This window comes from Zonotrichia leucophrys, chromosome 20 (genome assembly GCF_028769735.1).
Source record: "Zonotrichia leucophrys gambelii isolate GWCS_2022_RI chromosome 20, RI_Zleu_2.0, whole genome shotgun sequence".
Taxonomy (NCBI): domain Eukaryota; kingdom Metazoa; phylum Chordata; class Aves; order Passeriformes; family Passerellidae; genus Zonotrichia; species Zonotrichia leucophrys.
In genome coordinates, this window is record NC_088189.1 from 13,833,913 (window position 1) to 13,847,267 (window position 13,355).

Below are 13,355 nucleotides of genomic sequence, written 5' to 3' on the forward strand. Positions count from 1 at the left end.
CCACGGCTGTTTTCTGACTCATTTAATGAACAGTGCCCCAGCCACTCTCCTGTTTATTTTTTGGCAGGGACACCAGCAATTTTTTCCTAAGCTTATCCACTGTCCACCCCATGTGTCTGCTGTTTTCTCTCTAGTTCCACAAGTGAAACTCTGCAGGCCTTGCTACTGCCTGTCATCGTGTTTGCCCAGAAACCTACGACTCCCCTGGCTTTGGGCATTACCAGCATGCATGGTGCATGGAATTACTGGAGGCCAAAACCATGCTCTCTGCAACTTTGCAACCACAAGCCAGGAGGGCTGCAGAAATGCTCTCAAGTCTCTCCTAGGGAGTCCCAGGACTCCCAGCACCTACAGTGGACCATTGCAGTCAAAGGCTCGTTGTGATAACAAGGAATCTCTCTATCCTAGAGTCCTGCTCCCTTATTGCTGCTGTAGAGTTGAGATGCATCAGCCTGGCCAGAAGTGGAGAGTAAATGAGGCTGGATTGCATCCCAAAGGCTGCCACTGACAAAGGCAGCTGTACAGACTGCCTGGAAATTTGCTCTTCCTAGGATTTCCATACCTGTCTTTTATAAGATAGGCAAAATCCTCTTCAACCCAGCTCCCCGCTGAGCTATTTGGAGGCTGGTAGCGCAAATCCAACTCAATGTAGATCTACAAAGCAGAAAGTGAAAGGGCCTGAGAGCTTGGTAGCCACAAAACAAAGGCAAAAATGTCACAAAAAAGAGAAAGTGGGACATGGAAGAAAAAAAGTGAGAAGCATCCCCACAAGAAGCATATTTATACCAGACTCCCATTGTCTGCCTCCACCAATAGGCTAGACATAACAAAACTCCCTCCTCCACAGCTTCTTAAATTCCATATTTCATTGAATAAAAGCTGGCTCAACTTTACAAATCTCCCATAAAGAGGCCCAGAGAATAGCCTCGAGGCATTTTTGACAAGGGAACTGGGGAGAGAGAGCCCTGCACAATAACATGCAGGGATTTGGAGCAGTCTCTCTGGAGGAAGCACAAGACAGCTGGCAGAGGATCCTAGCAAGCTAGGAATCCCTAGCTTGGATTAAAATGCTGGAGAAGCCACCAACACATCAAGAGCCTGCATCACAAGAGACAAGGAAGGACAGCCAGAGACGCACAGAGCACGCTGGGTATTGGCACAGCCAACACAGGTCTAACACCCTTGGTCTGCAGGTGGCAGCCTGATCTCAAACCAACATATACACAAATGATTTCCCAGCAGAGGCCAAAAACACTAGCATGGAGGAGATCACTCCTTAGTAGGCTGAAGGGTATGTACTCTGGGTTCGGAGCTCAATCTCTGGAAAATGCATATTTCTGGGAAAAGAAATGCAGCCCAAGAAATCAGCAGTACGGTGATCAGGAGAGACAGCAGAAAAGACTGGAGGGTGAAGAAGCCTGAGACGAAGCTGGATGAAAAGCTAAGGGCCTAAAAACACTCCTTCAAATCACCAGGAGAAGAGGTGCAAGTAACTCTAGTCCCAGAGGAGAACTGGATTTGGACTAGCAGGAAGTCTAATGGTTTATTCCCACTTTTCTAAAGGAGCAGCCTCTCTCTTGGGGTCGTGTCTCTTCCAAGCTGAGCTGAGAGGGTCCCAGGCTCCACTTGAATGAGCATCTTGTCTGCCCTATTTCTATCCCCTGCAGCTGTTGTGCCGCCAGGGTTGCACAATCCAAAACTAACCCAGCAAAACTGAATGTGGTTGGGTTTTGGCTGGAGCAGCTCATCAGCACATGTGTGTTGGGAAGGATGAAAGTTTGACAAGAAAGTCTCACAGATATGTATGCTTAGCAGAAAGATTTTTAAATGTAGAGTCTGATGAAGGAATAGAGATGGAAGCAAGTTTTGACACAGAAGAAAAGAATTGCTGAGCCAGTGTTGCTGGCTAACCAAGGAGGCAAAGGGTTTGTTGGTTGGAAGGGGTTTTTATGACTTAGAGCAAAGGATAAACCCACCTCAAACAAGATGTTTTACCAAGCAAGAAAATAGCACAGGCAAACAAGCCTGCTGGTGTGGGAAGTAGAAAAAAGGTCTCAGAATTTTCCACTGCAAGAAAACTGAATAACAACTTCTAGCTTAAACTGTAATGAACTAACTTTTAGTGATTGGAGAATTGTAACATGAATATGGTAATTACAGTAGTTATGATAGGCTATAGATAACAGTTATGGTATAGATTGGTTCTGCTGTATTAAGATGCTCAGCTAAGAAGAGTATATAATGCAATGTAACCAAAACCAAAGAGTCTCCAGGCCTGCCTGCAGCTGGAGCTGACAACTGTAGGCACAGGCACTGTTGCCCACGACCCTGGACTGCTGTAACCTCTTGGATGGAATAAACTGCATTTTGGAGAGCCACCTTGAGTCACACATCTCTCATTTAGGCTGTTACACGTGTTGCTGTTAGCACAAGGGAAGAGGCACCTGGGGCAAAGGACTGGGCCACATTGTACCTCTAACCTTACACAATGGAGTCCCTTCAAACCATCACCAGCACCAAGAGGTGAGTCTAATCCCTGTCTCTTTGCTGGCATGAACATTTATCCAGTGAGGTGCATGGGCTAAAAATCATCCTGGAAATGGTCAATTTCAATCTGGACCTGCTCCAGGAGTCCAGTAACACCAGCAGTTTGTGCCTGTGCCACTCAGGCTGGTGGTCTGGTGGCCACAGAGCTTGCATACCATGTGACACCATGTGGTTTAGTCATACTGCCAGTGTGAAGAGCAAGCAGAGAGCACCTTGCAGGACCACTGCCTCCGCCTCTGCTCTTCCTGCCTGCCAGCTGCCCTGGCACAGGTGTGGCAGTCTGGAACCCACTGAGCTGTGTCTGCACGCCCAGCTGGCAGGAAACAGCTCATTTTAGGGTGGGGTTCTTCTTCTACAAGTGCAAAGGACTGACTGAGCCCCAGTGCCGGGGTGGAGGAGAGCAGGATCCGCAGAGCAGAGGGGCAGTCAGGTGTCAGTGACACTCATGCTGTCCCAGACACTCATTAAGCCATCCAGCTAATGCTAGTGTTTAACCCAAAAGCTTGCTGGGGGTTCCAAGGCACGCTACCACCTTCCACCTCACTCCATCGCTGCAGCAGCCCATACACATGCACTTCATGGTGCATGAAGCAGAGAAGATGCCACTTCCTACATCCATTTCCCAGAGTTGAGAAGGCTTTATGAAGCCTCCCTCTGTGCATTCAGGCCCTTGACAGTTCTCCAGGAGCCCCAGCCCAACCCATGCATTTGTAGATGCTCCAAGAAACCTCTTGGTGGATGTGAAGTGTCTGTGCAGAGATGGCATAAATGCCACAGTGCTTCCAGCTCAAACAGCATTTTGGATTCCCCCTCAGTCCCCAGTCCACCTGGAGAGTACCATGTGAAGTTTCCCAAAAAGCCTTACTGACTGCTGATAGCAGGCTGTCCTTGGAGAACTTACATCAGTGACTCTGTTGCTCTTGTCCACAAGGGACTCACACAGGATTAGTCTTCCAGATGTCATCAGGCGCTGAAGGCTGAGGACAAGGGTACCGAGCAGCCTGGTGAAAGGAATGAGGGATTTGTCTTTACAAACTGTGGGTTTGCTGGTAGATAAAACTAGTACTGAGGGATAAAAGAAACAATGGGAAGGATTCCACTGATTGATGAATGGAATGAGAGATTTGTCTTTACAAACAGTGAGTCTGATGATAAATAAAGTTAGATACAAAAAGATAAAAGAAGAACTATACATTCCATAGAAATTCCATAGATTGACACAAAGGAAAAAAAAGGGGGTAGGGGTATACAAATTACAAGGGAGTCATAGGTATTAGGCATTTCGGGAAGTCTGTACCTCTCAAGTACGCCAGCCAATGGGGAAAAAGAGAAGGGAAATGTGGCTGGGAATTCAGGACAAAAAGGAGGCTGTATCCTCTAACAATTTGAGAGATCCCATGGAAAACACCCATGACCTCTCCCTTTATTCAAACAAAGCTACAGGACTCCTCTGTCTTCTTTGTGGACATAAACCTATGGTGTTTGTGGATTAATTTTCCTAACACTGGAATAAAAAGAGAGACTGCAACAACACCGTACATAGCATCAGTGCCTACATCCTGGGGAGAACTGGGACCTCCACTCTCCCACTCAGGCCCTCTGAGCTGCCCTGAAGTGTTTTCCATAGGGAGTCGGGCAGCTGAATACCTGAGACTGACCCTGCAGCAGGTCCTGCCTTTTCCCCAGGCAGCTACTTGCAACTGAGCTGCCACAGATGGTTAAAGGTTTGTGCAGATCCAGACTCATGGAGTGTGAAGGAGATCTCCCCGTCATCTCCATTCTTGGGTTTCCCTGCTGTGTTTTACAACTGTTGGAATAGCCACTGAGTTGACAATGTGCCTGTGCCACCTAGAAGCATTTTAAATTCTGGCTGATCTTTTCTGATCTTTTAAATTGAAATTGCTGTCTTTTTAAAGGTTAAACCATAACACAATGCATTCATGGCTTTTCTACACCAACAGATATGTTGAATTTGGGTGCAGCATGGTCACAGTCACAAGGATGTTCAGGATGACAGTAGGTCCTCAGTCTGCAGCAAGACCTGCCTTTGTAGCTGTTTTTTAGGGCCTTGTTTAACCTTTGTCCCAGCTGAAGGTCTGATCTGGATCCTTATGTAGTCCCTGTTACTGCTGGCACAGCTAAATCATTTCCCTTATTTAACTTAATATATACAGTATTGCTGCCCCACCAGAACAACCAGCTCCATCCTTCCTCTAAAAAAGTGGCATTCTGCTCATCTTCTTTCCATCAAATTTTCAATAAACATTTTCTACTTCCAGAAGACAATGTAAAGACCAGTATGTCTTCTCCCCCACCTCTACTGGTCACCCCAGCAATCAAAGGACCCACCTGTTACTGAAAACCTTGCTGCAGTTGTAAACCTTAATGGACAGCATTTCACCCATGACAAGCTTCCCATAGTGCGGCCAGCGAAAGAGCTGCAAACAAATGGAGCAGGAAGGGATGACAACTTTCCTATGTCTCATGGCTGGTTGGCTCCCCTGTGAGGTGATCAAGTCCATGGATATGGTGAAAAGCAGCTGTGATGGGAAGTTACTTTCCTGCTGGCCAGGCATAGAGCCCCTCCAGCAGCACAGAACCACAAGCCAGAAGTCAGAAGTTCTGCTGCTCTGCTACAGAAGTCAAAGCAGCACCACCCTGGAAAAAGAAGGATGATTGTGCCTGCTGGAGTTCCTGAGCTGGCAGGTTGTGGAGTGAGACAGAACATGGGAACGTACAGAGGTGCTTGGGGAGAAGTGACCACCCAGGCAGGGAGTCATCTGGCTTAGAGAAAAGCTGCAAAAGCTGCACTCTGAGGCTTCAACTCACCACATATCCAAAACAGTGGCTGTGCCTGCTGCTCCCTGCCACCTTCACTGCCTTTCCCCAGGCAGCACATTGGCACTGGGACTTGAGCAAGGGACAGGTGGGAACCACCCACTGGCACAGCACAGGTGGGCTGTCACAGGCTTCAGTGGGGATGGCACTGAAGGAACAGACATGCTTCCCAGGCCACCCCATCCCTGCCCCTGCACACTCACACATATGCACACATACACGCACTCAAACACACAAGTCGCACTCCTGTCCCACAAGGCATCAACTGCAGTGACAGTCTGGCTTTCTGAGGACAGGGGGAGTTTTGCCTTCAGCTTTGATATGCCCAGGCTTCCAGGCAGTGTCACTCAGTTGAATTTCAGTTCCTGGAGGCTTATACACGTAGGTCACATACACAATGTGAGGAATCCATCTGCCCCTCTGAGCAGAGAGGAAGAAGGAGACAGCAGAGAAATTCCCAGAAGACCGTCCAGTGGAAGGTGGCCCTGTCCATGGTGTGGGGGTTGGAATGAGATGATCTTCAAGATCCCTTCCAACACAAACCAATCTATGATTTTATGACTGAGACACTGACTTGTCCCATCCCAGTCCCACAAGTTCCCCATGATCCCAGTTTCCTCACCTCCTTGAAGACGGCCTCTGGGCCACAGCAGACCTTTCTTGTCTTCTGGGTGAAGCCTTGAGAAGTAGAGAGGAGGCATAAGGTGCTGGCAGGAGAAGACAGTCCCCAGTCCTAAATCCCCAAACCCCCACCCTCCCGGCCACCTGAGCCCACCTCGGAAGCTGAGATGGACCTGCCGCTCGCCATGGCCCGGCAGCTGGGAGAGCCGCCGGACACCAACACTGAGCGCCATGGAGCTGGTAGTGGGTCCTGCTGCCTCCGCTCAGCGTGCACCACCCAAAGTGACTCAACCTCGACTCACCCAGCCGGTCCAGCCAGACTCTCCACACCCCAGTGGCCCATGGGCTGGGCAGCCCCTGCTGAGGGACACAGGGAGGAGGGGAAGCCCTGACTGTACTGCCTCCCTCCCTCAACCCACCGGGCTGAGTCCCCCAGAATGCACCTCTGCTGGCTAAGAGAGCCCTGGACCACGGGGACCCCCAGGAAGCACTGCAGGAAACAGCTGGGGAAGTGAAGCCATCACATGGCCATGCTTAAGCTGGTGCTTGGAAGGACATGGGTTGCTGAATTCAGAACTGAGAGACACCGTCTGTGAATACAGAGCCTGGCTCTGCTTTCAGCCTCAGCCCTGCACCGTCCCCAGCACAAAATCACAGGTCCTGCAGCTAAAACACTCCAAAACAAATAGAGCGAGGGTGGGAAAGGGCAGCTCAGATTGTGAGGGTTGAGCTTCTCTGACATGAGGAAACAGTACATGCTCAGCAGCCTCCTGAGCAGGGACCTGAGGTGCTGCTCAGTGGAGGTAAGATGCCAGAGCACTTTGGGACAGCACACCAGCTGCCAGATATCTTCAGGGCAGAGACAAGCATCAAAATCCACAGGCAGTGGTATGGGAGCTTCAGCTACTCCACAGGGTGCTGGCAACCTCAAAAGGAGGGATATAGGAGGGAGACCTGGTGCCAGAAGCTGGCTGTGCTCCCTGCTGCAGCCCCCAGGCCTAATCCAGTTCATCCTATCTACTCGAGAGCTGATAGAGATGCCAGAGTTCTTTCAAAGCACAAATTCAAACCAGATTAAAGCAGTCAAACAATCATGAACTGAGCAGATTTTGGAGGGCATTTCTTCCTCCTGAGGGTCTGCTTCTCCCTCTCAGCACCCAGCACCAAACACTTCTTATTGGAAAGATGTGCTAATGCCTTTACAAAGAATTTGATGAGTGAAGGTATGGGTGTTAGCTTGAAATGGGTCTTAATGTCTCTACTAAATTTAGTTTGTTGCAGAGCCCAGACAATTTGGCTCCTGAAACAGACAAGTAGGTCTACACAAGCCTGAACTTCTGAAGTCTGCTGTAAAATGACAGGTTCAAGGGGGAATATGTGGTAGGCGATTCAGGAGGGCTGTACCTTCCTGGTGCCTCAGCCAATGGGCAAAGGAAGAGGGCAATATGTGGCCAGGAGTTTAGGATAAAAGGACGCTGCAGCCTGCAAATCCTCGAGAGAGAAAAGTGGACTCTCTCTCTTGATTGAAATAAAGTTTCAGGATTCATCTGTCTCCTCTGTGGACACTGGCTTTTCATAGCATGATTTTCCATACACCTCCATGAACACATGCTGTACAGAGTGCTTTGCAGTAGGCCAGAGCAGCTTATTCAGCTCCACAAACACCAAAGAATGAATCATATCTGTGTAATGCCAGTTGCTTCGAAGCAGGCCCTGCAGATATTCCCTTTATTCCCCTTTTGCACAAGCACTTCCTGGACCATCTGAAAAGCAGTGCTGGAGGTGGTGGAAGCATGCTGTATGTTGTGTATGTTGGTGAAGCATGTACATGTTGGCGAAGTGTTATAAATTATCAAATCGGCAACCAAATTTATAAGAAAATTTAACAGTGATTTATTAGATCATTAACAAAAATATAATTTCGAAAAAAACCACCACAGCCAAGGCAGCATTAACCCCGGGATCGGCGCTGGGTGAACTTGGATGCGACCAACAAAGTGTCAGTGTCTCCCCAGAGGTTCACACCGACTGCTCCATGCAGCCAGCTTATATACAGTTTATTCTGCCTGGGGCAGAAATGACTGAATGTTCCTTTGTGTCTCTCCATATGTAGAACTGGGGCCATACATGTGCAGGAATAGAAAAAAGTAAGTCCAGGTGTCTAGATGGATGTCTGAACACTTCATGTTATGAACAAAAATTCGGTTAATATTTTTTTTGTGAGAAAGAGTTACAGGGACGCAGCCAGATCTCTGTCTCTGCCAGGGTTCTTAGTGCTTTGTTATTGTAATCACGGGTCATTGTAGCTTATCTCCTCTTTTGTATTAGTAAAAGGCCTGGCTGGGTGGGGTGATGGCCCTTCCCCGAGGCTGTGCTCTCTTCCAGCATAGGAAGACACCTGAGAGGGTGGGGGGGGTTATGCAAAGTGACTCCAAAGACCAGCATGCTTTGAGACCTCGACTCCAAAATGCAGAGAAAACCCCAAAAACAACGAGCCAAATAAGAATTGAGAGACTAAAGTGATGTCTGGACATGAGGAGTCGATTGCTGAGCCTGCAGAGATGCGGAGTCCCTCTCACCCTGACCATGGGAGTCTTCCCTGACGGCGAGACTGGGCCGACGAGGCTGAGAGGACCAAGATCTGACGGGGACATCACGCCCTAAAGGCTCCCACGAGGACTGGATCCCCCGGCTCTGCCCCTAGTGGACAGAGCTGCGCATATCCTCCTCCTCTGAGTCGCCTTGGGAGACGCGACGGGGACTGCAGCCCTGCCGAGCCGCCCAATCCTGAGCTGATCACTTTTAATAAAGGCATTAAAAAGGAGAAGAAGTCTCCTGGCCCTGTTTATTTCACTTCAGAAGAGTCTGCATTCACATGTAGCAGAGTGGCGCCGGTGCTTGAGTATGGTAGATGCAACCTTCCCAGGTGCAGGTCGTTGTGAGTGGCTTAGGCATTCCAGGGAAGTCAGCAATCATGGCCCGGGAAGGTTTCATTCATACCTTAACAGACTTGATATTGTCTTAACATTGTCCGGGAACTGCTTGAATAAGTATAAGACTCTGCCCCCAGCCAGGGTGGTCAAAGACATACCTTGGATTCTACAATATTTTATACCTATATAGCATGAATTACCTCTACATGAAGCATACTCCATGTTGTAGGAGGATGCAGCTTTACCACTGTCCTAGCTACAGGTGTATTCCATGCCCCTCTACTTCATTTCTGATGAACTGATTTGCAGGAGCTGCCCAATGCACACCCGACCCCTCAGGCCTATGAGCCAGGTGTTAAATAAGAAGGAGAGGCAAACCCTGTGATACAGGGCAGAGTTCCTTTTTCTTCATGCCAATGACTCAGCTGTGATAACTCCCACCGAGGAAACATCAGCCCAGTCACACCCAGATTGTGAGGTGAGAGCCTGAGGGGTCATCTCTGCTAATGGGCCATAAAGGACTCAATGGGACAGCAGTATGGGCAGCTGCAACACTTAAACTATCAAGGACTCTCAAAATATCCCATGACTCACACAGTGTTACCTCATGAATTGTGAAACTCTCCACCCTGAGGGAGGTACTGAGCATCCCCATCTGAACCTGAAAGGAATGAGAGGGAGGTGTCTTTACAAACTGTGGACCTGTTTGTAGATAAGGCCAGATATCAATAGGTGAAAAAAACAATGGGAAGAAACATAAATTCCAGAGGAATTCCACCAATTGACACTGTTGCTCACCCAAGCTTTGCTAACTTCTTGGACTTAGAGAAACAGAACAGAGATATAAAGAAAAGAGGGATGGGGGCTTGGGGTTGTGGGCTGTGCGCATTGGAAGGGGGTCTGTATAAGGCCATTAGGGAATTCTGTACTTCTCAAGTACCTCAGCCAATTGGGAAAAAGAGAGGGAAAATTGGCTGGGAAATCAGGATACAAAGGAGGCTGCATCCTCCATCATTTTGAGAGACCTTATAGAAAATGCCCCATTATCTCCCCCTTCATTCACGAATAAAGCTACAGGACTCCTCTGTGTCCTTTTCGGACACAAACCTCTGGCGTTGTGGATTAATTTTCCTAACAAACATCAGTGTATAAAATCTTTAGGCCTGGGAACTTCTGGCACCACCACTTGATAGATTTAGAGGAGGACCAGAACTTCAACAGGACTGGTACCATCACCCTGACCAACAGGGTGCCAGGTTGTATTCAGTCATTGTGGGTTAAAACCACTTTTCTCTATATTATTGTATTTATCGTAATCTCTTTAATAAATTTTAACTCTGACCTGTAATCTCTCTTAAGGTTGTTGAGTGGGGTTCATTTGACACACCAGTTTACTTTCAAACCAGCATGACCATGCAACAACAAAACATGGCAAACTTGACAGCATTTGGCAAAACTTTTGTGAACCCAAGTGAGCTCACTAATTTAAAACAGACCGAAAGCTCAATATGCTGACCCCACATCCAGTCATCGGTAGAGTGGAGTGAGGAGTGCAACTTAGGAACCTTAATGAGACATCCACACCATCAAATTATGCTGCTGCTGAGTGGATCCAGTACCTGCTCAAAGTTGGTCAGAAGAAAGCACATCCCTGTTGTAATATATGTTATGAAATAATTCATGCTTTATAGAGAGGTGTATTTTATAAGATTGTGAAATCCAAACAAGTCTCTGACCACAAGCAGCCCAAAGATAGACATCAACTTGAATTCCAAGATTCCTGAAAGTGGCAGGAGAACAACACTCAGTTCACTTATGAATAGACATGGCCAGCGCAATGATCACCACTATCCCGAGTGATCAGAAGATGCCCAAGGACAATCATCGCCCTGTTGATACCATCAATCAAGATAGCAGGAGTCGCCAGAAAGATACATCTGAATACGCGACTTCCCCGCACGTGACTAACACCGGCTATCAACCAGGAAACAGCAATTGTCCAGCTCTGCACAGTGAAAGAAACTGTCTTGAATATGCAGAGTTACAAAAGAAACTGGGATTTCTCTGTCTCGGGCATAAAATCTGTATAAAACAGCCCTGCAAAAAGCAGCGCTTGTGACCGGGGGTAGATCTGATGCGATAGAGGTCAGATCCAGGTTCACCCAGCACCAATCCCGGGCTTGACACTGTCTCTTTGGCTGTTTTGAGGACCGTTTTTTGGGCACAGAAAAAGGAAAACAAAATCTTTTCACATTTTTGATAATTTGGCTTTCAATTGATCATTTATAACACTATGGAGTTTCTGAGGCTTCCTCAAGCACCTGGAGCAATCTCATGACTGCACCCACCTGAAGACAGCGCCTCTTTTTTAGCAAAACTGTCCACTGTGTATTTTAGACCTCAAGGAGGGACATTAACCCAACCAGTTATACAGGCAGAAAAGGCATTAACTCCCACTGCGGGCTAGGTAATGTGGCATAGTCTGGCATGAAATGTCACTAATATTTATTGCCACATGTCCAGGAAGCAAAAAGAACCCTCCCCACTGAGCTCCCACATGCAACAGCTTTTGATTTTTTTCAAAGCCCTGAGGCTGAAATACCTTTGGGGATCACATGTATAAAGGTGCTCATTTAATCTTGGCAAGGGTAAAAAGACTTCTGGGGTGTTCCCTGTGCTCCCCAGGAAGATAAATCAAGCCAATGACTGGGGGAAACAGAGAGCATGCACAACACATTGTCCTGAGGAAAATAACCTGACCTCTCCTCTAACTCAATAGCCATGCCGTGCCATCAATCTGCATTCCAGCTACACCCAGGGCAGCATGTGGCAGGAGCTACCATCCTTCCACTAAAGTGCCCAGCAGATGTCTGCACTTCCTCTAAAACCTGGAGCCCCAAGGAGAGTAAAAGACAGAAAACAGGCAAAATTCTGCCATCCTAGGTCAGTAGCTTCTAAATTTAGCTTCCCATGGCTTTTCACACAGGCCCACATCCATGTAGCTCTTCCTCCTCAGTTACAACTACAGAACTTGTCCCTTTTCTTGCTCACATTTCAGCCACTTACCTGTGGATAAGGAGCATCTCCTTCAAATTCTGGTCTGCTCCCATAGTGGAAAGAACTTCCCCAGACCCCACTCAGACCTGCCTCTACCACTTCTTGGCCTCTTCCTGCCCAAAACGGGAAAGGTCTCTTCTACCGTAAATGGGTCCTATACCTGGAGATACCTCAGCTTGCTGCAGAACAGTGACTTCGCTCCTTACAGGGCAGACACAGAGGACTCACTCCTTTTTGCATGGGAACTGGCAGAGGTTTAACAAGGAGTAGTAAAATGGGCTTCAAAACACACACAGACAAAAAAACAGCCTTATGTTTCTTGTATGTATAACAGAGAAAGAGAGCTCTGTCTACAGGCTGTAAGCAGCTGAAAAATCAAGAACACAAGTTCTCAACCAAAGGAGAAGTTTCTCAGAGATGACTTGGCAGCTTTCTTCCCTCTCTTCCACACCTCTAACACATTTCAGTTTAGCCACTCAAGATGAGAGGTTGCTTGGTTTCCTTCAAGACTAAGTATTGAAGTGCATGACAGTGCAAGAAGTGCAAAAAAATGGGGTGCTGCAGGTTAGGTGTCAAGAAAGACAGTCCAACTTTCTCTAGAGGAAGCTGGCTGCTATTTATGTAATGTGAGAGAACATAACATAGTCAAAATACGTTTGAATTAAAAACTAGAATAGATTCATCTTGGCTCAGCAGTGGTTCTAATCCCACAGCCCTTCAAGCACAAGCTACATAATGGTAGATGGAGTGCAGCTTCCTCCATCATGCATTAGCAGCTAGAGTGCAGTGACGCTGAGTGCAGCGAACAGGAGCGGGCAAACAGGGGTGTGGCACGTTTCTGAGCTTGTAAGGTAGTTTGCACAGGGAGGGCAAGCAGGCAGGGTTGCAGGTTTTTCCTGCTAGTAAGGGTACTGTGTATTGTTTGCGGTGTTTCTGTTGGTTGGTAGGTTTTAGGATTCTGTTAATAATGGCTTTTACGCGATCGAAAACTGTAGTCAGTAAGAGTGTATGTAACCAGATGGAACTCTCCAAAAAGGATCCACCTGTCCAGACCCATTCCTGTGCAGAGTGTTTGAGCTTATCAGTGGTTTCAGGGGGCGTTGCGGAAGAAATTTGCCTGCAGTGTGAACAGGTGAATGATCTCCTTTTGCTGAGCTTAGGGAGAAGGTTGAAAGACTAAGGAGTATCAGGGAAAGTGAAAGGGAAATAGACTGGGGGAGTTCTGCCATTCCATCCTTGAGAGAGGCCCACCAAGGGTCAAAGGACACCCATGCCTCCCACTGTCAGACAACAGAAGGACACCTGGTAGATGAAGGAGAGTGGAAATGGGTCCCTGCTTGGGGAGGTAATAATAAAAAT

General features: G+C 47.7%; 1 protein-coding gene across 1 annotated transcript in view; it reads right to left on the bottom strand.

Annotated features, from left to right (window-relative positions):
* Positions 1-6,239, bottom strand: part of LOC135456160 (fer-1-like protein 4) — a 38,453-nt gene extending 32,214 nt beyond the window's left edge. Inside the window, exons 1-5 of the mRNA XM_064729865.1 lie at positions 6,161-6,239; positions 6,008-6,063; positions 4,897-4,985; positions 3,449-3,548; positions 563-654 (exon numbers count right to left, since the gene is read on the bottom strand). Of these exons, the coding sequence (XP_064585935.1) occupies positions 563-654; positions 3,449-3,548; positions 4,897-4,985; positions 6,008-6,063; positions 6,161-6,239 (416 nt within the window). The remainder of the gene's footprint in view (positions 1-562; positions 655-3,448; positions 3,549-4,896; positions 4,986-6,007; positions 6,064-6,160) is intronic.
* Positions 6,240-13,355: the final 7,116 nt, after the last annotated feature.